Consider the following 22,066-nt stretch of genomic DNA (forward strand, 5'->3'; position numbering starts at 1 on the left):
AATGGACTAAATTAAGGGACCTAAACCCAAGTTGGGTCAAAGTAATGTAAGCCCACAATAGTAGCTATATAAACCTACTTAGTACTTAGGATTAACAAACCCATTCACTCTATTCTTCCATGAAGAAAGCTCTGGCCTCTATTACTCTCTCTCTCTAAGTGTGTAGTCACTCTACACACGTGCCAAAGATAAAAGACTAAGTCATCGAGGGGAAGATTTGTGGATTTTGAAATTCTTTTGATCGATTAAATTTTATTTGGAAACATTCAAATCAAAGATAAAGAGTTTTTTTTTTTTTTAATGCTTTAGATCAAACTCGTCTTTAAATGCTTACGTTGTCTTTGATCTGGTGTTCTAAGAGCATAAATGCATGCACCCTTGCAATCCAAGACTTGAAATGGATTTTTCTAGATATTTCAACAACTTTGACATGATGTCATTTGAACTATGATCTTCTATTTCCTCCACTTCTATGGGATACACATAATGCAAAGCATAATATTGCCTTTTAAATAGTTCAAGCATTTACTCCTTGTCTCAACTAATGTGTTATTTATCCATCTTATAGGTTTATCATTGAGGTATTTACCCATGTCCTCTCTTGATACAAGTTTACCTTCAACATCTTAAGGTCATATTAGATTCTATAGCAACCTTACACCTCTAATATTATAATTTACCTATGGTCTCACATCTAGTGCACTATGTCACCTCTTATGTGCTTTCACTTAGCAAAGTCGCATAAAGAGAATTGAGTGCTATGTCAATTTGGTATAAGACAAGGTATGCCTCAACCATGTAATATTAACATCAAACCACATAGTATCAATTTACAAGGTTAGCATGATCTTGATTAAGTGATTGTGCATTAGGAGTATATTCAAATGTGGGATAATTATCGTGATCTTGTAATCAATAACAAGGTAGCATTAGGACATCCAAATCTTACATGCAATGGTACTATTCCATCATGCTTAGAATTTTTACTTGGTATGGATCCTTTTACAAGTTGTTGGTAATTTAAATAATACTCTTTGTTTCTTTTATTTTGGTTCAACTCTAGCTTCTCCTTTAAATGTGTAAGGAAATAACATAGAACATATATAAAAGTTGTCTAGGCCACATGCTCCATAGAGGGCTATGAGACATAAATACACTATATCGCTAAGATTGTGTCGTTTTCGTTTCTAGACATTGAATCTTTAGTAGGTTGAGGGTATTGATATTTGGGAGATATTTGTGACAAGTCACGGTAAGTGTCTCTTGAGGAGATGAATTACTCTTTAAAAACAATGTTGTATTGAATTTGTCTCTTTAATAAAAAGAAAAATACCGAATTTGTCTCTTAAAGAGAAAAAATTGTACTAAATTTATCCATTCAAAAGAAGAGTTCAATATAAATTAGAGATAAGTTGGATACAACTTTTAATTTTTAATGGAAGAGGACCTCATTTCTTAAAAAATAGAGCTCACACATCATTACGCTGGCGTGAAATGTTTGGGCTCATTGATGGGCTTCATGGTCAAATTTGAGCTCAACTAGGCCCACACCATTCTTCTCAATTACTGAGGAAGCCCACTGTTTCAATTTGATATCCCAACAAATGAAACATTTAAAAAGTTGTTAGATTTCCTCTTTCGCGCCATGAATCCTCCTATTTTGCATATCATCCACAACTGCAAAACTCTCAAATCCTTGAAATCCATCCATGCCCGTCTTTTGATCGAAAGCTCAGTTGCTTCCTCGGAGTTTGTTATCAACAAACTTCTCCGTCTCTACTCACGCTTTGGAGCCACTGACTACGCCCATAAGGTTTTTGATGAAATTACTCAGCCAAATGCTTATCTATGGACATCCTTGATTCATGGGTATGTTGAAAATCGTCAATATGATGAAGCTTTTTCTCTGTTTATCCAAATGCGGAGGGAACCCATCTCAGTTTTGAATTTCACTATTTCTTCTGTGCTCAAGGCTCTTGCCCGGCTTACAAGATTCAAAGGTGGGCAAGCTGTTTATGGGTTTGTCTTGAAATATGGATTTGCTTTTGATTTGATTGTGCAGAATTCAGTGCTTGATCTGTTCATGAGATGCAGGAAAGTGGATACTGCAAGGCAGGCATTCGATGAGATGTGCGAGAAGGATATTGTGTCTTGGAATATGATGATTTCTGGTTATGGGAATAATGACAGAGTTGATATTGCGCGCAAGTTTTTTGATAGAATGCCAGAGAGGAATGTGGTTTCATGGACTAGCATGATTTGTGGATATGTTAAGGCTGGTGACATGGCAGAGGCACAGGTTCTTTTTGATTCAATGCCTGTCAAAGACTTGGCATCATGGAATGTGATGGTTTCTGGGTACATGGATATTGGTGATTGTGTGAATGCTAGGATAATTTTTGGGAAAATGCCCATTCATGATACTGGGAGTTGGAATATAATGATTTCAGGATTCTGTAAAGCAGGGGAATTAGAATCTGCAAAAGACTTTTTTGATAGAATGCCAAATAAAAATGTTATATCTTGGGGTATTATGCTAGATGGATACATTAAAAACGGAGATACTAATGGTGCAAGATGTTTATTTGATCAGATGCCCATGAAGAATCTCGTCACTTGGTCTACCATGATTGGAGGTTATGCTAGAAATGGACAGCCTCTTAAGGCTTTGGAATTGTTTGAACGGTTCAAGGAGCAGGACATCAAGCCAGATGAGACTTTTATTTTGGGAATCATCTCAGCTTGCTCGCAGTTGGGGATTATAGATGCAGCTGAATCGATTATTCACAACTATGTGGGGCCCTCACTTCTTTCTGATCTGAGAGTTTTCACTAGTTTGATAGACATGTATGCAAAATGTGGCAGCATTGAAAAGGCTCTGCAAATGTTTGAAATGGCTCACCCAAAAGACTTACTATGCTATAGCACAATGATTGCAGCCTTGGCAAATCATGGATTGGGCCGTGATGCTATTTTCTTGTTTGATAAAATGCAAAGGGCAAATATAAAACCTGATAGTGTGACTTTTCTTGGAGTTCTGACTGCTTGTAATCATGGAGGCCTTGTTGATGAAGGCAGGAAGTACTTTAAACAAATGACTGAAGAATTTGGAATTCAACCCTCAGAAAAGCATTATGCATGTGTGGTTGATCTTCTGGGTCGTGTTGGATGCCTTGAGGAGGCATATAACCTTATACGTAATATGCCAATAGCACCACATTCGGTTGTATGGGGTGCTTTGCTTGCAGCTTGTAGGGTCCACTGCAATGTTCAGCTGGCTGAAGTTGCAGCAGCTGAGTTATTCAAGATTGAACCAGATAACTCTGGTAATTATATTCTTTTATCCAATATTTATGCTGCTGCTGGAAGATGGGGCAGTGTTGCTAAAGTGAGAGCAAAGATTAGGGAGCATCGGGTGAGAAAGAATAGAGGCTCAAGCTGGATTGAGTTGAGCCATGTAGTTCATGAGTTTGTTATGGGAGATATGTCACATACAGATTCAGATAGCATATCGTTGATCTTGTATTTACTCTGTGAAGATATGAAACTTTCAGGATATTTAATTGACTCCTGACAGAAATAATAGGCTTCTTACATGTCCTCTTAAAATATTTTGGAAGATTGACGATTAAAACAAGGAAGAAAAAAAATGCAAATCTTCTGAAATAATATTACTCATAGTCATATAGAGAAGATCCCTTACATGGTTGTGGGACAATATCAATCAAAGTATCCCCATTGCTCTGACTTGTGGATTTCCATATAACTAGTACAATACTGTAAGGTTTGACCTTTCTTACTGACTTTGTGAATGGAGATGACAACAGCTTGAATGTGAATGCATGAATATCCCGTTTTCTTCTTAGATGGTGAAGGGTATTAATCAAGTGTTGAGCTGTCAAGGTATCACATTTTGAGAAATCAAAGTAGGTCTATGATTCATTAAGGGAAATTCATTATTTCTTCCAAGCTAATTTACACTTCATTCACACATCTTTGAATTTTGTTTCTCTGTTCTAGATATTCTTTGAGTTTGTGAGATAGAGTGTCCGCAAGTTGTGGTTGAGGCATGAATGACACCATATTAATGTCCCAAGCATAGCACTTGCTTAACCACGAGAGATTTATCTTTTCTGAACACCCTGTAATGTGTACTTTTGATTAAATTTAGCTCATCAAATAGTGGAAAATCATATATCTCAGTATCCATATTTTTAACTTAAGTTTATGTAAGGTTTTGTTTATTTTCATAGAAGGATTCATGTAGCTGAATTGAGGGAGTTGGGATTTCTGCTTTTATTGAAAGCAAGAAGCAGATAATAATAGAGTGGCATAGCATGGTTCTTAAGTTTGTTCTTATAATTTTATAATGTTGTGTCTGCAGTTTTTATGGACGATTGAATGATGAATGATGATATTATATCACTATTTATATCATTTCTAGTAGTGCTTGCCAAGCTTTATGTCATTTATAGATGATTTAAAATCAACTTTCTTTTTTTAATTAGATTCTTGGTATGAAGATCCTTTAGTAAGGACCATCTAGTTTTGCGCCTAGAGTGCCTAAGCACCTATGTCAGAGAACAACATATCCAGTAAATTGCGGTAACGTTGATAGCTCTGTTGCATGAAGATTCCCTAGTTGATATTTTGCTACGACCACCCACTTAGGACCCAAGAGAAGCAATAAATGACCTGTCTAAGGGAAGATGATGCCTTATTACATTGTTTATGAGAGGTCCAAGGGGCAATTCATTTTCTGACATTAGGTTGGAGAGACATCAACATGTTAGAAGACAATGTCATGGGGCCTTGGCAGAGTATCCAAAGTATTGAAACCTGTCTTTGTGTCAAGTACAGTTAGAATCCTTATCCTTTGAGTTGTTCTGAAAACACACTGGCCCAAAATCTCAGTGCATATAACCCATGAACAGGCGTACAATATTGACCTTGAGATCCCATTAGGTGTAAGTGAGATATGCATCAGCCATTGTCTCTTTGATCATCTTTTAGAACAGATGCCCAAACAACTCATTATATTTTTCTTTGATTAGATCTGGACATCTTACCGACATCCGAGTTAACTCAATTTGGAATTACTAGAGTCAGGTCTAGGAATCATGTCACATCTTGTTTCTAAATCACCTTTGTGTTTCGTTTGGTTGCGTAAGGACAGGAAAAGAGAAGAAAATTTGGATCATTAAAGACACAAAGAGATAGGATTTCAAACCGTGAATCATGACTAGCTCACTGTTTCCTGTTTGAACATTAGTTAAGCCAAAAACAAATGGTGTGTCAACTCATAGTCTCATCCCAACTTATGCCCAACAACTAAGTTCAATGAACCTTTAGCTTATTTAATCAAACTGAACATTCAGGTTTTAAAATCTTTTCAACAAAAGATGTCCAGGGAAAAAGAAAGGTAGAAGAACAAAAGAAAAAAAAAAAATGGTATAGGACACATCGTAAAGATAAACCTATTAATGGATTTCACTTTGTAAAATAAAAAGACAATCACTTTCATCTGCCTTATGACATAGAGCTCTCAACAGATTCCCCTTTGCGAATATAATATTTGTCCAAACAATGTTCACAATACCCAAAAATTTTCTTGGTTTCTCGATGGGATTTTCCCAGTTAAAAATGTTACTTCAATAATTTGTGTGACCACAGATTAGTAACAGGGTCTCTGGGAAATGTTCTGGATTGCCCAGTCCTAAAAGACCATAGATTCAAGAACAGGAAATCCTAAATGATTCATCATCACAATAAGGAACACACACACAAAGCAAGGACAAATTCTACTAGATCAACATTTTCTGCTGTGACTTGAAGTCTGTTTAGGACTAGAACTAGGTTCAAAATTGACTGCATCGATCCTAATATCAAACTCAACACGGTCGCTAGCCACATTTGAATGTTGACCATGAACCATTTCTCTCACCCTCCAGTCTCGACCAACACAGTATGCATCATGTGGCTTGTATGGTCTTCTGTTTTACTAATTCCCATCACATTTCCAATTCTCACTAATATAAACTTTGCTCAAGAATGTGTCTGAAAGTGGAAAAGGTCTCGATCTTTGTTAGAAATTTAAACTGTTTAATAAGTGAAGCACTTTTTCCGTCAAACTCAGCAGACATAAACCACACGCCTAGAAAGGGAAGAATTTAAAGGTTCCTTGGTTAGGCTTTTAATACCGTGTGATACTGTGTATTGATGTTTGTGCCCCTACACTTGGAAGACGTACAGGAAACACATTCAGGGTAACTTGTTCAGTATTTAATCTTTGGTTAGTGGATTGATCATGTAATTTCAATTATTCAATTCAATTCCTGTGACCATCATTTTTCCTATGGAAAACCAATTATAGTTCTGTGTCTACAGACAAAATAACCCACATTAGTCATTCAAGTTATAGTTACCTGGAGAATCTAAGGCTCCAGTGATTGGAGGAACTAGGACAGTCAGTTCCCTAATTCTTATCCTCATTCTGAACAACCTAGAGTTATGCCATGGTTTTAAGATTTAGATCCTGTATCAAGATATTTGTGTCTTCTGATAATATTTGATATGAAAGTCGCTAAATTTTCACATAATAATTCTATATTACTAGATCTTTTTTGCTAGAAGCTTGACCATTTCATTCCTGCAACATCTGATCCAGAGAAATTGATAGAATAACATCTCATAGTAGAGAAAGCTGTGTAAGATTCAGGTGATGTTAGGGAAAGATTAGGGGTGTCAGCTGGGTAAAGTTTATTACTCGAAGGTGGTTCATAGATGAGATCATAAAAGGATGGTTTCATAAAGATTTTAACTCCCAATATTTGAAATCTGCAGCGGCTGGGCTGTTGAGCTGTAAAAGCTCAAAAGCATTAGCTTTGAGGATCAGATATAATTCTCCAAAACCCAAAAGAGTGATCAATTGGAGGTATAGATTGGATTATACAAGAACCATTCAGCTCATAGTAAGAATAAATTTGGATATATCGAAAGAGAAACATAATCTGCAGGCATAAAGCTCACTCATAATATATAAGGTTCACTCGAAAGAGAAAACCATACTTTTGTGTATCTATATTTTCATAAGATTGAGACAGAACCAAAACTTGGATAACCATGTCATGTTCCTTTGTTCTTTACAATTGCATTTGAAGCATAGATGTATATCTCTTCATATGCAGGTTTAGCTTGATGCGATTATTACAAACAAGGCTACGAATAACATCGAGATGCTTAAAACCACCATGGATCTTGGTGCCACAACTTTGGGAAAGAAACTTTAATTCTGCTTTGTTTTCTCTGTTTGCTGTCTTGACTTGCCGTTTCAGTTCCAGAGAAGACTGTTGATAGAGAAAACGACATTCAAATCCAAATTTCTTCCTGGAGAACCCAAGCCGAAAGAGTTTCCCTGGGTGAGAGACACGTCCTTTCTTCTTTTATGGGCTGCCGTGACTTCTAGGATTCCTTATGCACCACAACCCAAGCCTCTAGCGTCTGATCCTTTCATGATTCTCAGTCTTTTGCAGGATGACATGAACATGCTGAAATGAAAATAGATAGCCTTGTGAGTATGGAGAATTAGATCAAAGAACCGATACCTAGAGAGGGATAGGCTGGGAAAGAGAACTTACTCCCATGGAACATCGCCAACCAGCATCCAGTCACCGTCTTTGTCTTCATAAGTGGGTACATATTCTGATCCCTTGTAGCCCTCTCTCTCTGAATAATCACCTGAAAAGCAAAACCATAGGCCATGCTTATCATTAGAACCCCACCTTCATGATAATCACCAAAATCAGATCATTTCACAACAACAATAATCAGCCTTTTTTTCTTACCTATGGTGAATTTGAACATATTCTGTAGAGCCTGAAGGAGCTCCGGATAGCCTTTGTAAACCTTCAGATCAATCTTTCTGAGGTAAGGAGCTCCATCCATGCTTACTTTCACGAACATTCCAGCAGCCTCCGCCTCAGTCTTCTTCGGTTGGAAGCTATTTTTCCGAAAGGATCGGATTGGTGGCCACCCTACAACTTGTGCCCTGTCATTTTATGTGCCCATCAAATATATTAGTTGATAAATCCAGGTACCATGTCCTAAAATCACTAAAAAAACAGAAGAACCATTATTAGTTATGAGTAGATCATAGACGATGACTTACTTCGTGGCAGGAGCATTTTCACGATCACCATTAGAACTTCCCTTGGATCCACACTCATCACTTGTGTCAGGCGACGCTCTCTTGTTGTTTCTAACACCAGAAAGTGCTTCTTTCTCAGCCTCATCCCTTCCCGGCAACCCCAGTCTAAGCTCGGTTGCCTTCAAGTTCAGATCGCTCTCATATGCCACAGCACCTTCCATTTTCAATCTTCCAAGTAAAAGCAATACAAATATATTCTCTCAGATAGAAGCAAACCTCAGTTATCTTATATAGAGTTGTACAGAGAGGACGTATTGGAAGAGGATCCCGGCGAGTTATGGAGGATTCCGGTTGAGGTTGAACAATTGGATGGAGAAATGGTTGGAATCCAAGGTATTTTATAGATATGAGGATGGAGTGAAGATATGGGAAGAAAAGGGTAGTGTTGAAAAGAATGCATGAATTTGGGACAAAGACAAGGTAAAGCTGTCGGTAGCAATAGCAGCAGCTTTGAGGCAAGTGCCCCCACATTTGGGGGACAAGGGTTGGACAAGCTCAGCCGCCCATATGGAAAACTGAGGCTTAAGTGGGACGGTCAAGATGGGTTTTGGGGGTTGGGGGAGAGAAATCAGGACCCTTGGCTTCCAGAGAGGAAGATGAAAGCATCCCCATGTGAGTATGGGGCCCCCTGGGTGTTGGGTATGAGTTATGGGCAGAGCATGGGCATGTGAGACTTGAGATTTCTCTTCAGTTTTTGATTTGGTTTGTGGTTTGTGGGGTAACATCACATGTGGGCTGTCATGTGTTCATCCCCTCTTTCTGACTCATTCTTCTTCATTTTTTTATTTATTTATTTTTTTTTTTTCTTCTTCTAATTGAGAAAATTCTAAGTCTTCCCTCATCACAATCCAGGTATCCCAATTCCTGGAATTAATGTCAAGGAAATGGAAATTTCATCACCTCTCCTCACCTATTGACATGTTGAACACACCCACTGCAGCACTGCTTCAGAATTAAGCTCCATTGAATTGAACTCCCAAGGTAGCATTACCATAAAACACTGCCCTCTCAAGATGAGTCCCACCTTGTCCGTTGGTCTCACACCTCCTCCATAGGATGCTTATTCGACGCTGTGCAGCCTGTAGATTTACCAACATTGGGGGTCCATCTGCGCCATGCGTGTGTGCATGCAATTATTTTCCCAAAAATATTGTTCAATAATTATTATCTGTTTCTGCTTCCGTTACGTGTTGCTCAACCAATTAATAATGTTGGCCGGTGATGTAACTCTCATTCAAATATGTTTGTACTTTGAATTATTCCAAGTCATCGGTGCAATTTTCTAATTGCATTTCAGCATCAACCATGATTCTACCATTTCTGAATATTCAACCTGATCATGTTCTTCCTCCTTGACGCCATCCCATCTTCCATAGGTTTTAAACGGTTGGATGCTTGATGACAAAAATGGAGTCAAGAACAGTTAGTAAACAACAGGCAGAAGGAATTAAAGTTTCTTTTTCTCCATCCTCTTATCAAATTTGATTATACTTTCATCTACATGAACACAGCCAAATATCTCATCAAGACCTCTACTTGATTATGAATTGATAGTTATCAGTGACTCAGAATTTTTGGTGCATTTTTCTGGGGTTCTTTCTTTCTAGCTAAAGAAGCTTGAGACTGAAATCTGAATTGGGATAAAAACAAAGAAAGAGAGAAAAATGTTGAAAATAACATATTTCTCCACACTTTACTAGAAGGAATGGAACAACTTTACTAGTATAGGACGAATGTTGGAGCTATCAATGGGTGGTGATGAATACATTGTGGGTGGTTGTCACTATTGTTCAGCCATTGATAGCTACACTAATGCAATCTGGAAAGTTAGCCAGAATCAGTGGCATCTGAGATAGGACCAATGAAAAGCTGTGAGTTAGCAAAAACCTGTGGCTTTTGGTGGATTCACAACATCAGATAGCGATGCTCAACAAATGATCTAATTTCGGTCTATTTCAGTATTTCAATTTTAATCCACGAAAAGGTGTCCAGGTTGGATTGGACATGACTCATCAGTAGAGTTCAAACTGTGCGGTTGGCACGACTGGTCGGCAAATTTTGACCGAGTAGTGGTGATATGGATTGCTTCCCACTGGCGGTGCACAATATTCTGGCCAAATGTTTGGTTCTGAAACCAGATTTATGTGGCTGACATAGTGACATGCATCATCTTCTTTCCTTATGTCTCCCATTTCCACCATCCCTTCTCCTTAAAAACTCATGTGCATGCCTTGCTTTACGAGCCCAGTTAGTCCAAACTTCATCCATTTACATGAAAAATAAGCAAAGAATAATCCATATTTATAATCAACCACCCACCTCAAAGGATTCCCATTTTGATGAGAAAGATGGGTCTTAAGAACTTATATTTGTGCTTGTTTTGAATTTTGTCTGCCTGTAAAACACAGCTAGGAGACTTTTGTATTAGGAACTAGAAGTATGCGTGTGTGGTGGGGTTGAATTAGAAAAACAATGTTGAGGTACATGTTGAGTGGCAAAGACACACAGAAGATGTCCCCGTTAATATTGGCTAACCTCGATTATCATCATAAAGAAGGGTCTCGTGTCTTTTGGCATTATCACCTGGGCCGCCCCCTAACACATGATGTCCATCAACTTTGCCTGGGCGGAGAATGGGCCATCTATTTAAAGTAAAATAAAGCAAACTAAAGTATAGTCTAAAAAAATACCAACATTGGGCATTAGAGGCAAATGGTCAGTGGAGAGTCTGGTGGGTGTAGGGGGTACCCCCATCCCCATGAGACTGATGAACAAAATGACAAACACAAGCTAGCTGGGGTGGTGGTCCCTATAAGCCTTGAATGCCCAAAGGAACCAACTCATTACTCATGATCATCAGACCACCCACCCCCAATGAAAGAGGAGCATTTTGAGAAACACGTAGGGGTACCCTATACTACATGGAATCCGTGGGCGTTCATTTATTCATTGATTCATTCATTCCCTTGACATCCAGTCATCCCTTCTCTGGCCATTCGGTGGACCCATTTCCTTCCCATACCCACATGGCTCCACCAATTTTGCTGCTTTCTCTCCACCTCCATTATCTTCAAAAACGCATTCAGACCAGATCGTGTGTTGCCAAGACGAACGCACCCCACTCACCAATCTCGCACCCCTACCCAACTCCAAAGATACGTTACACGCCCAACATCTTGAAAGGATACTATTTTCACTCGACTATTGGTTTTGATTTCAGCACGTCCACCTGTTGTTTTTAATAAACCCCCCAGGCCGCGTTATGTAGGGACAAGTCTGTAGTTTTCGAATTAATGTAATGTTTTTTACACATTGCTATCCTCATTTTCACAACAATCTTCTTTGGAACATGTGATATGTATTTCACTGAAGGATTCTTCCAAGTGGGCTGGGCCGGGCCTGGGCCTGGGACAAGTGGTTGGAAGTTTGAAAATGGAAGAGCCGGAGGACAGGAGGACGCGTGTGGAGACAAAAAGATTCCGGAACAGGTAGCGAAGGAGATGGGGGGAGGGGGGGCATCCTATCAACGTACACGTGTGATGTCTGTAGGTAAAAATTGTGGGTAGGGGCCCAATCCACACGAGAGGTACGGTTGGGTCCAGCCCATGAAATCTGGGAGCAGCCTCCATTGTTGCCTGGTTGTCAGCCAGTTGTTGGTCACGCCACGTCAACGCACCGTAGACCACAAACTGGCCACTCCACCCACTCTTTCATCCTTCTTCACCCACCCCATTTTCATTCATCCTTCTCCTGGCCCCCCATCCCACTATGCTCTATCGCTTTCTTTACCAATTACCACGCTATTGGAACCAATAAGAAGTAAAAACTTCTGAAAAATACTAAAATTTAAGTCATCTCATCAAAGTTGAATATACATGACAAAATTTATGTCATCTTAATATTTAAATGAGATCAAGATATAAAGATATAAACTAATAACACCCGGGTGCAAAATTGTCGAACCCGAAAATATATGCTACGGCATCTCATTGATGATCATGTCTTTTGGGTACCTACCAGAAAAGTACCATTCGATTAGAATCCAAAACTTTGAGATTTAGTTATTGTCTCTATTTTTAATTAGATTTGGCGGTACCCAGAGAGAAAAAGTTCACATGCAAAGGAAGTGTCCTTTTGCTTGTTTTACGATTTTAGAGATGCCATTGAATCTTACTCCTGCATTGAGATGAAAACTCGAGTGAAAGGGTAAATCTGATTCCTTGTGGGCTAACTACAAGCAGATGGGCTGTTGAGAAAGGGCCTAACTACAGTCGAGTGGGCTACCAACACCGCCATCCGGAGAAGTAAAAATAAAGAGGAGTCGAAGAAAGGATAGTACAAATGCCCCAATTAATGATCAAATGGACTTCACACATGGCCATGGAGATTCTCAAGGGCCCTTTGAAAATTTGCAATGTGGAGCGCCCACAGCCACACACCCACCATGGAACACCCCCCTCCATGTTCAAAACCCCAAACTTCAGCATCTACTGTCTCACCTCTCTCTCAGAAATGCAACCCAGAAATGATTTTAAATAAAACTAGCACCATTCAGAAAGAATCCCTAGTCCCCCCAAGATCACAGACATCTTCAGTTGTTGACTTGAATATCTTTTAAATTAACCTGTAAATCTTACAATAATCTTTTCTTCTTCTTTTTGGAGAAGAGAAAGTTGTTTGGATTAGAAGAAAATGAGGGAAAGTAGGGGCAGGTTGGTCAGAGAAATGTAGAGAGTAGACATTCTAAGCAATGAGTGCCATGGTCAGCCCCCACCATGGGATCCCCTGTCCCTGCTTCAACCAACATATGGAATATTGTTATTACGGGGGGAGATTCTGAGAAATTGCTTTGGTGGGACACACATCATAAACTAATATTAGTGGCAATAAACTATTGATTAACTGATGGTCTATTAATTAATGTGACCTGTCTCCTTTACAGGTGTTCAAAGGGAAGGCATTAATCCATAGATTCAGGCCTCTAATCTGCTGAAACCCCATGTTTTGTCATTAATTATACTTCATCCCAGTACTGATCGTGGCATACAAAGAGGTTGAAAGTGATGGTATAAGATCAATAATTTTAAAAATATTTTTGAGATAGTGTTGTTAAAGGGTCAAGTCAAGTATAATAAATTCGTGTCTCATCTAATTCAAACTTCAAGATTTAACATAGAAAAAAAATGTAAAAATGTCGCTGCTAAAATATGGAGACAAATATCCTTGATGCTTGATGTATCACTAGCCTCAAAATTCAAAAGTTGATTGACTTATTGATCATCCTATTAATATCCAAACCATTCTTAATGGATATATAGAAGATAACTTTTTAAAAAAAATATCAAAATAAAAAATAAAAAAGCATATTAAAAATTGCATAAATCTAAAAATTTAATAAACCATGATAATCTATATTGTTCAAACTTTCCTTTTGTAATTGGTAGTGTAAAGCCAAAATTTAAAGACAAATACCACTATGACTCTTTCACGTAAGAAATGATTTATAGTCGAGCTATTGGTTTTTTTTTTCTTTTTTTCTTTGATTTTTTAATTTTTCTTTCAATTTATTTTCTTTGTTAGTTTTTTTTTTTAAAGATATGTATATAACAAACTTTAGAATGATGTCCTTATATGTTTAGTGATGCAAAGTTATAAAATCGATGGTAAATGTGGTTAGGAAGAATGACAATTTTGACACAACATGATAATATGATTTAAAAATAATATGAATTTTAGCAAGTTCGATTTTAGTATAATTGTGTTCATGTCGTAATCGATTGTATTAATCCTTATAATCCTTTTAATAAAATTTATCAACCTTTTTACTTATCCATGTCAAGTTAACATGTTTAATTAATTATGTTAAAATGACTCATTTATTTAATTGTGTCGGAATTACAATTATATCAAATAATCGGTTTATGACGCAAGTCATTTATTATTCATTTTACCAATTAACTAAAATTTTATATATTTTATTATAAAAGTGAAAAATATTTTATAATTAAAATATTAAATAAAATTATAAACAAATATAAAATTTTAATTTTAATTTATTTTTATATAATTAAAATTATATAATTAAATTAATTAAAATTTTAAAAAATAAAACTTAAAACCTAAATCAACTAAAACATATTTTAAAATGATGCATTTATAAATTTAAATTTTTAAATAGATTAAATGGGTTAAAATCATATTAATAAATTAAACGAGTTAAAATCATCTCGATGGGTTAGGATCATGTTAATTGGTTTAACATGTTAGAATCAAGTTAATGGGATACCCATGTCAATTCATATCTAAATCAATTTAACTCATTTATTAAATGAGTTGTATCATATTATTCATGATAATGGGATATGTTCATGTTTAATCATTTTGACCTAATTATTAAATGAGTCATGTTTGATTTAACAAGTTGTTTGTGTCATTTCATATACAAGTTAATTTAACTTATTTATTAAACGGGTTGTGTCATATTACTCGTGTGATAATGGATCATGTTCGTGTTAAATCATTTTGAAACGATTATTCAATGGGTCATATTCAAGTTGAGGAAATTTTCATCATTTTTTGGCTCGATACAAAACACCTTTAGTCCACCGCTAACTAAGCCATTGATTGAGTGCTAAGAAAAATGGTAAGCTTGTTAAAGGAGAAATAAATAAATATTAAACTATTTAAAATTATTTTGATTGTGATATATATAACATTGATATCAATAAATTATCTTCAGTTATCCTTCTTAATTTTTTTCCATTGAATTTTAAAATGTACAAGTTTCCATACTATTTTCCGAATGTTTAAGAATTTTCATCTTAACAAAGGCAAAAACAATGATCTTATTTGAGTCAAAAATAAATAAATAAGTAAATAAATAGCTAGTTTTAAACTTAATAAAATTTTCTCTCATCATTTTCAACTTTATTTCATTGTTTTTATGTAAGGAATGAAAATTTGAAAATATAAAGTTGTTAAATGATTTTTATTAATTTTTTATTTTTTATTTTTAAAGTAATCAAATAGTGAAATCTGATGTCTACTTCTATTAATTTTATAGTTCAGTTATAGTATAATTAACATGCATGTTTATGGCTAGCTATCTCTTTTCCTTTTTAGGAATTTTAATTGTTTTTGTAGAGCTACAACTTGGTTGAGACATTAGGTTTGGCTTACATGTCTAACTCGAGTCAAATTCACATTAACAAATATTCAACTCAACCCTAATTCAATCTGATCGCCAACTTAAGATGCACGAACCACACCCAACATATCATTATTTTTCAAGGGTTAAATTCAAGTTAGACTTGGGTTATATGGGTAAATTTTGCTTTGGGTTGATATGAAAATTTAAAGAGTAAATGATACATCAATTTGAGATAATAACAAAAAAAAAAAAAAATCTATTTATTTTTTAAAAATAAAATAATACATAATAGAATTAAATTTAACCATTTTCTTTTAAATTTATTTGAAAATGACATAAATTAAATATCTTTATATATAATAATATAAATTAAAAATATTATAAAATATTAAATCAGATTCAAGTTGAAGTTCAAGTTGTCCAAACCCTTGACTTAATCCCAACCAGAGTATATAAAATACTTGTTCAAAACCATTGTTGTTGCATTGTTGAGTCAAGCTAACCCTTCCAAATCGTGCACACCTAATTTTTTGTGAGACCATTTTTGTTTAATTTTCAATACTAAATCGTGGCTGAACTTGAGTAGTCCGAACCATTTATATTTTCTGATAGAATTGAAGTAAAAGAAAAAATTAAAATGGTCTTTTGATCACATCATTACACATATAGTACCAAAAATTGAGTCATTTTCTAAACTATTTTTTTCACAAAAGATGATTACCACAGGTCAACTGGATATTTGGAGAGACACTATCTCAGTGGTATGAGGGCCACAGTAAACTATCTTGGTCGAATGAGGACCACCAAAAATCCCTGTGGAGACTAAACTAAGATAGCACGGTTGAGTAATGTAAAAAGTTGGGGGAAGTGGGAGTCATTTTCTTTACTAGATAAGGAGGAGGAGGAGGATAGTGTTAGGGGTTATGACAACAAAAAAAACTGTTTCTTGTATTGTTATGTGATATGACTCTACCATGTAGACCAGAAAAAGATGAAAAGACTATGTTTTTCTTTTGGGAGAGAGCCATATGGGAAGATGTGGTTGGGAATTGGGTTGGAGATGCATGAGTTTTATCATCATACAGGTAGCTTAGAGAAAAAACAAGCCAGAATGGGGTTGTGAGGATGTTGACTGGGCAAGGGCACAGCTAGGGTTAGGGATGTTTCCCTCTCCTAGGGATGTGACCTGTCTGCAAGTCACCACCATCCCCTATAAAATTTGGAATCGTTGATGTTGACATCTGCAATTCAATTCACCCTTCCTACTCCCAGACTCTGGGTATTCTCAACTTACAATTCCCACTCTCCTTTGCCCTTTTTCTACATTCAATTACATTATTTATAGTAATCCATTCAACTTTACTTTCAATCTGATTCATCCATACGTATATATATATATATATATATCCATGTTGATCCAATAATTTGACTTTACAGTATGGACAAATTGTTAATGTTGAAGTTGGATCTCCTCCCATCTCTATCCAAAAGGCCCCTGGAAGGCAACATGATTGGGGTGGGTCGCTGTTCACCTGGTTTTCCCTTGTAGCTGTTTGGAGAATTCCTAGCCAAAAGAAAATCGTCGGCAAGTTCCCCCTTCCATCAGGAAAAAAATGGACTGTCCCTTCAACTATATTAAGTCACACATCCAATGGTTTCATGCTTGACAAGGGCGCATGCACCTTCTGAGATTGGATTGAGGCATTCATGGAAACTTGCAAAACAGACGTTCAAGTTTCTATTGGGGCACTGCTTCTCCCCCCTAGATCCTCATGAACCTATTTTGGGTCAATTTGTGGAAGAAGCTGTGTATACATATATGGGTCATGAATTCTCATCACTTAAAATTTTCCTATTCTGTGGGGTGGTTGACCATATCTTGGCACCCTTTTAATAGAAATTATGAGGAGCCATTGGAATATGGTTGTTTGATATGGATACAGAAGGCCAGGTAGAGATTTAAGAGATGGAATTAATAGTGAAAGAGGGGCGCATAATTTAGTGATATGCTCCATCCAACACCCAAGGGGCCCCATTAATTGACAGAAAGTGAAAGGGGGGAGGACGAGAGAAAGGTGTGGGTGCATAGAATGTGTTCACTATTTGTTAGATTTAACGCGGTTTTGCAGTACCCACCTACCTTTACAGATAAGATGAGAAGGGAAACCCTAGTACCCTTCAGCAGCCCCATCTTGAATGTAGCTTCCTGGGATTTCTAAACCATGGTAACAAAACAAGTAATCAAACAGGGATGGAGTATAGAAGTCTTATCTCCATTGAACTTTTCACTACCCAAATAATTACACCATGACATACAAGTCAAGTGCTCTACGCTTCTGTTATTTCGATCTTTTTAACATATGTTTTCTGTGTGTACTTGTCATCAACCAAATATTCCATATCTTCCATGTAAGGAGTACAAGGATGTGAAAGGTTCTTGGTTTAAGCTCATTTACAAACCTACTCTCTCTCTCTGAGATAGCAACTCTTAGTTAGATGGACGATAATAAATACTGCAACAGCTACTATTGATGGATTGATGTGGTGGTCAACCATTTCTTAATTGGCATAGTTTCAGATTTAGGGTCATCTTAACATGGTATTCAAGGTTTTTTGAGTTTGAATCTCTTCTTTTTCTAATTGTTCTCACATTTATGCAGGTTGCTCAATTGTATTAGTTTGAACTTCTCTTGATCTAATTATCCTCAATTTATGAAATTTTAATACAAATTATTTTCATTAACCCTAAACTGATCAACTAAAAAATCAATCATATTGGTGATACAATTAGTCCTTTATTTTTTATAAAAATTAAATTTAGTAGTCTAAACTTGATTACAAAACTAATTGGATTTTTTTACCGTTCTTTTTATCAATAAATTGAAAAATTAGAAAACTCAGATGTCATTCGGATACATTTCTTATTAAATGCTTTCAAAATTAGAAAATAATAGTAACTGATATATAAAATGTAAGAACTTTACACTTAAAAATTGAGGTATGAAAAAAAAATTTGCTTAATTTAAAAATTCTTATATCTTATACACAACTTAATATTATTTTCTAATTTCAAAAACAAAAAAAAATGTATAGCAGTTAGAGTTGCATAAGTAATTTGATTCTGGTTGATGTAAGCTTGATTCCATTCATAAATATGAAAAGCAAAATGCAAATATGTATACATATATATTGGAGATGGAGATATACATAGAGTCTGATCTTTGAATAATTTTGTTTAGTATGACTTTAGGGCCATGATGACCAACAATGTTTGACAGTATCTCTATATTATATTGGAGGCACTGCAATCCTCCATGTGAAGGCATTACCTCTACTTAGCAAGAGTGATGAGGTATGAATTGTTTTTGTTGTGAGTTATTGATATGGCAATGATAGGTCTATTCTCTCTTTCATACAAGGAAATCATGATTGGCCTTCCACTTCCCTTCAAATCATTCATATCTCAGTTCCCCATCTCCACACCACCCCATCTGTTACTTTTCTCTTACTTGAAAAATCATCAGTCAATTTTGTATGAATGCAGTTGTCCACACTAAGACAGAGAAAAGAGAAGCCTTAATGAAAAAGGGTTAGTGTAAATGAGTTGCTGCAACCCTTTTTAATGCGAATGAGATGATGTCTGATAATTTTCATGGAGTACTGGATGCAGAAGAAAATGGCAGAAACAAGGATCCCCAATGGACCACCTCATGAATTCTACTTTGGCCCAAAAATTAAATGCATGAGGTACCATCATTATTTTCACCAAAAGAAAACAAAAAAAGAAACTCAGGCCGTTTGGGTCATTTGAATTGTTAATTAAATTTACATGCCCACCCTATCATGCCCGGGCCTCTCAGTCAATCAATCAATCTCTCTCTCTCACTGATGTCATCAAGTCAGGTAAATTCCCACAAGATCAAACACACGAAACTTATCCACGTGTCAACCTGCCGTCCGTCGGAAATCGATGGGACGTACACATGAAAGTTTGTACACAACCCCAACTGTTATATTATTGGCCTCTCTCTCTATCCAACTCCATCTAAACAAGAAGTGGACAGATCAAGAAGAAGAGTAGGGAGAAAGAGGAAGAAGGAGAAGCAAAGAGAGAAGATAGCCATCATCATCAACGACTAGAATAGAGCAAGGTTTCCCCGGAGATTCCATGGAAGTTGGCCGGAAAATGTCGAGCATGCTCGGGGCTGAGCGTGGTTTTGATTTCAAAGAGACTGAACTCTGTCTGGGGCTGCCTGGTGGAGGTGGAGGTGAAGCCGAGACGCTTAAGGCTTCTGGCAAGAGGGGGTTCTCCGAGACTGTTGATCTCAAACTCAACCTTCAGTCCAAGGAATCAGTAGTGGATCTGAACGAGAATGTCAAGTGTCCACCCAAGGAGAAGAACCTCCTTCCTTGCACCAAGGATCCGGCCAAACCACCTGCCAAGTATGTTGTTTTTCTATGATTTCTCATTTCTATGCAAACCCCATTTCTTCTTTTAGCTTGTAAACTCAGAAACTGGTTCCATTATCATTAATATTATTTTCTTTTGCATGTTGTTTTGTTTTTTGGATGTAGTATTGTAGGATATTTCTAGGGTTACTCATATGATCGATTTGTGTTAAAATGGGGGACTTTCAGGGCACAGGTGGTGGGTTGGCCACCAGTTCGATCATTTAGGAAGAACATAATGGCTCAGAAGAACAGCAGCGAGGAGGGTGAGAAGGGAAGCAGCGGTGCTGCATTCGTGAAGGTTTGCATGGATGGCGCGCCATATCTTCGCAAGGTGGACTTAAAGATGTACAAGAGCTACCAAGAACTCTCTGATGCATTAGGCAAGATGTTCAGTTCCTTCACCATGGGTATGTATTCTATCAGTTGAGCCTACATGTTACAGTTATTTGACAATTCTTATGCTAAATTCTGTGAATCTATTGACTCAAATCACATCATCTGTTTCAATGATTTTAACCCATGGTCATCTTCTGAAAGAAAACATTCCAGTGGCAGATGTACTGCACTAGGATAATCTCCTTTCCGGCCTGGTTCAGAGAAGAAAGAAAACAGCCCATTTCATATCTTTTCTGAATTTCAGGCTAACATAATGTTCACAACTCAACTAAAACAAAACAACTAGATCATAGAACTGTGACAGAATCCAAATTTTGCAATTTTGAATTTTCTCTACCAAGCCTGCAATTGACTTAATTAATGTGACAAAAAGTACTAGAATTGAGGACCATTATTGTACTGTAACAACCTAGCATGGTGTTATTGATACTTTTAATGTTAGGCTTATAATATACTAGTAATGATCTCCTTGTTATGGTCATGGATTCATTGCAGGCAACTATGGGGCCCAGGGAATGATAGATTTTATGAATGAGAGCAAGTTGATGGATCTTTTGAACAGCTCTGAATATGTTCCAACCTATGAAGATAAGGATGGAGACTGGATGCTCGTGGGTGATGTTCCATGGGAGTATGTTCTTGATTTCTCTAGAAACCCTAACACGAAAATCAATAAAACTAGTCAGAAACTAAAATAAGCCAGTGAGCCAACTGGGTCTAATACATGGGGTTGTGCACACTTTTGTGCAATTTATCTGGCAGAAGAATAGGCTTTGCTTCCACAATTAATTAATTTTGTAGTTGGTTATCATCTATATGGGTAAAATTCTCACATGAAACAATAAAATTCCACCAAAAGCTATGACTAAAGTTTAAGCTGTTTGATTTCATGCAGGATGTTTGTTGATTCATGCAAGCGCTTGCGTATAATGAAAGGATCAGAAGCAATTGGTCTTGGTAAGCAATTGATCAGCAGGAATTATTTTTCTAGCCTTCAAACAGATCATGAACAATGCATCATAGAGGGTTGGGCATTATGATCAGCTCAACCTTATATTTATTGCAATCCAAACTTTTTATTATTATTATTAATCTTCTTTTCCTATATATAAGTATATAACTAATGCTAGTTCCATTAATTATCAGCACCAAGAGCAATGGAGAAGTGTAAGAATAGATGCTGAACCAGCACAGCCTCGTACAAGTTCAGCATCCATGAAGCCTAGAAGATAAAGCTAGCAGCACTGTGTTCAAGCTTTGATTGATGAGGATGTTGTTTGGATGTGTCTGTATTTTTATTTGATGGTATATAATTATCAAAGATCTGGGCATTTGTAATGGACAAGAAGCAATAAACGTAGCTATTGTTTGGCTTGTTTATTACTAATAGGTTGTCTAATAATCATCTTTTTTGCTGTGTTGTTGTTGTTGTCCCTGCTGTCATAATTGTTGGGTGTTCTTATTCCTTCAATTTTAATGCTATTTTCATTTATTTTTATGGGGGTCTCTGAAAAGATTCTTTGTATCATTTATTTCATTTGTTTATCAAATAATTTATTATACATGCATTACCATTATTGTTGGGTGAGGAGAGGATGTATTAAAAATTCATGAAGCAAGTGAGGGCGGGGGGAGCAAGGCCATGTGCATGTTTATGGGGCATTCATTCATGGCCATTAGTTTATGTCATTCATATATTAGTTTTTTGGTTAATCAACTATTTATTCTGGGTCTAGATTGAACGGACTTTAATGGGGATTGGGAATTGTATAATGTGGGATGGTGGTTAGTAGCACTCTCATTGCATGTTGTCTTTAATTAACTTCATTGTTTTTTTTTTGTATGGGATCACCCGCATTTAG

At 36.5% G+C, this 22,066-nt stretch overlaps 3 protein-coding genes across 3 annotated transcripts; 2 read left to right on the top strand and 1 right to left on the bottom strand.

Moving 5' to 3' along the window:
* Positions 1–1,453: 1,453 nt before the first annotated feature.
* Positions 1,454–3,609, top strand: LOC100266533 (pentatricopeptide repeat-containing protein At4g02750). Its single transcript, XM_002280108.5, has one exon. It carries the CDS (start codon positions 1,646–1,648, stop codon positions 3,572–3,574), a length of 1,929 nt encoding a protein of 642 aa, XP_002280144.2. The 5' UTR covers positions 1,454–1,645; the 3' UTR covers positions 3,575–3,609.
* A 3,402-nt stretch (positions 3,610–7,011) lies between these two features.
* On the bottom strand, positions 7,012–8,811 carry LOC100259648 (auxin-induced protein 22D). The gene is made up of 4 exons (XM_002284085.5): positions 8,168–8,811; positions 7,845–8,047; positions 7,638–7,737; positions 7,012–7,547 (listed from the first exon to the last, which is right to left on the bottom strand). Exons 1-4 carry the CDS (start codon positions 8,365–8,367, stop codon positions 7,472–7,474), a joined length of 579 nt encoding a protein of 192 aa, XP_002284121.1. The 5' UTR covers positions 8,368–8,811; the 3' UTR covers positions 7,012–7,471.
* Positions 8,812–19,378: 10,567 nt separating this feature from the next.
* Positions 19,379–21,700, top strand: LOC100254530 (auxin-responsive protein IAA14). Its single transcript, XM_002284097.5, has 5 exons — positions 19,379–19,799; positions 19,995–20,215; positions 20,700–20,835; positions 21,100–21,161; positions 21,351–21,700. The coding sequence occupies exons 1-5, from the start codon at positions 19,525–19,527 to the stop codon at positions 21,386–21,388; spliced, it is 732 nt and encodes a 243-aa protein (XP_002284133.1). The 5' UTR covers positions 19,379–19,524; the 3' UTR covers positions 21,389–21,700.
* The last annotated feature ends 366 nt before the right edge of the window (positions 21,701–22,066 follow it).

The sequence above is a fragment of the Vitis vinifera genome, chromosome 5 (assembly GCF_030704535.1).
Source record: "Vitis vinifera cultivar Pinot Noir 40024 chromosome 5, ASM3070453v1".
In the NCBI taxonomy this organism is placed as follows: Eukaryota; Viridiplantae; Streptophyta; class Magnoliopsida; order Vitales; family Vitaceae; genus Vitis; species Vitis vinifera.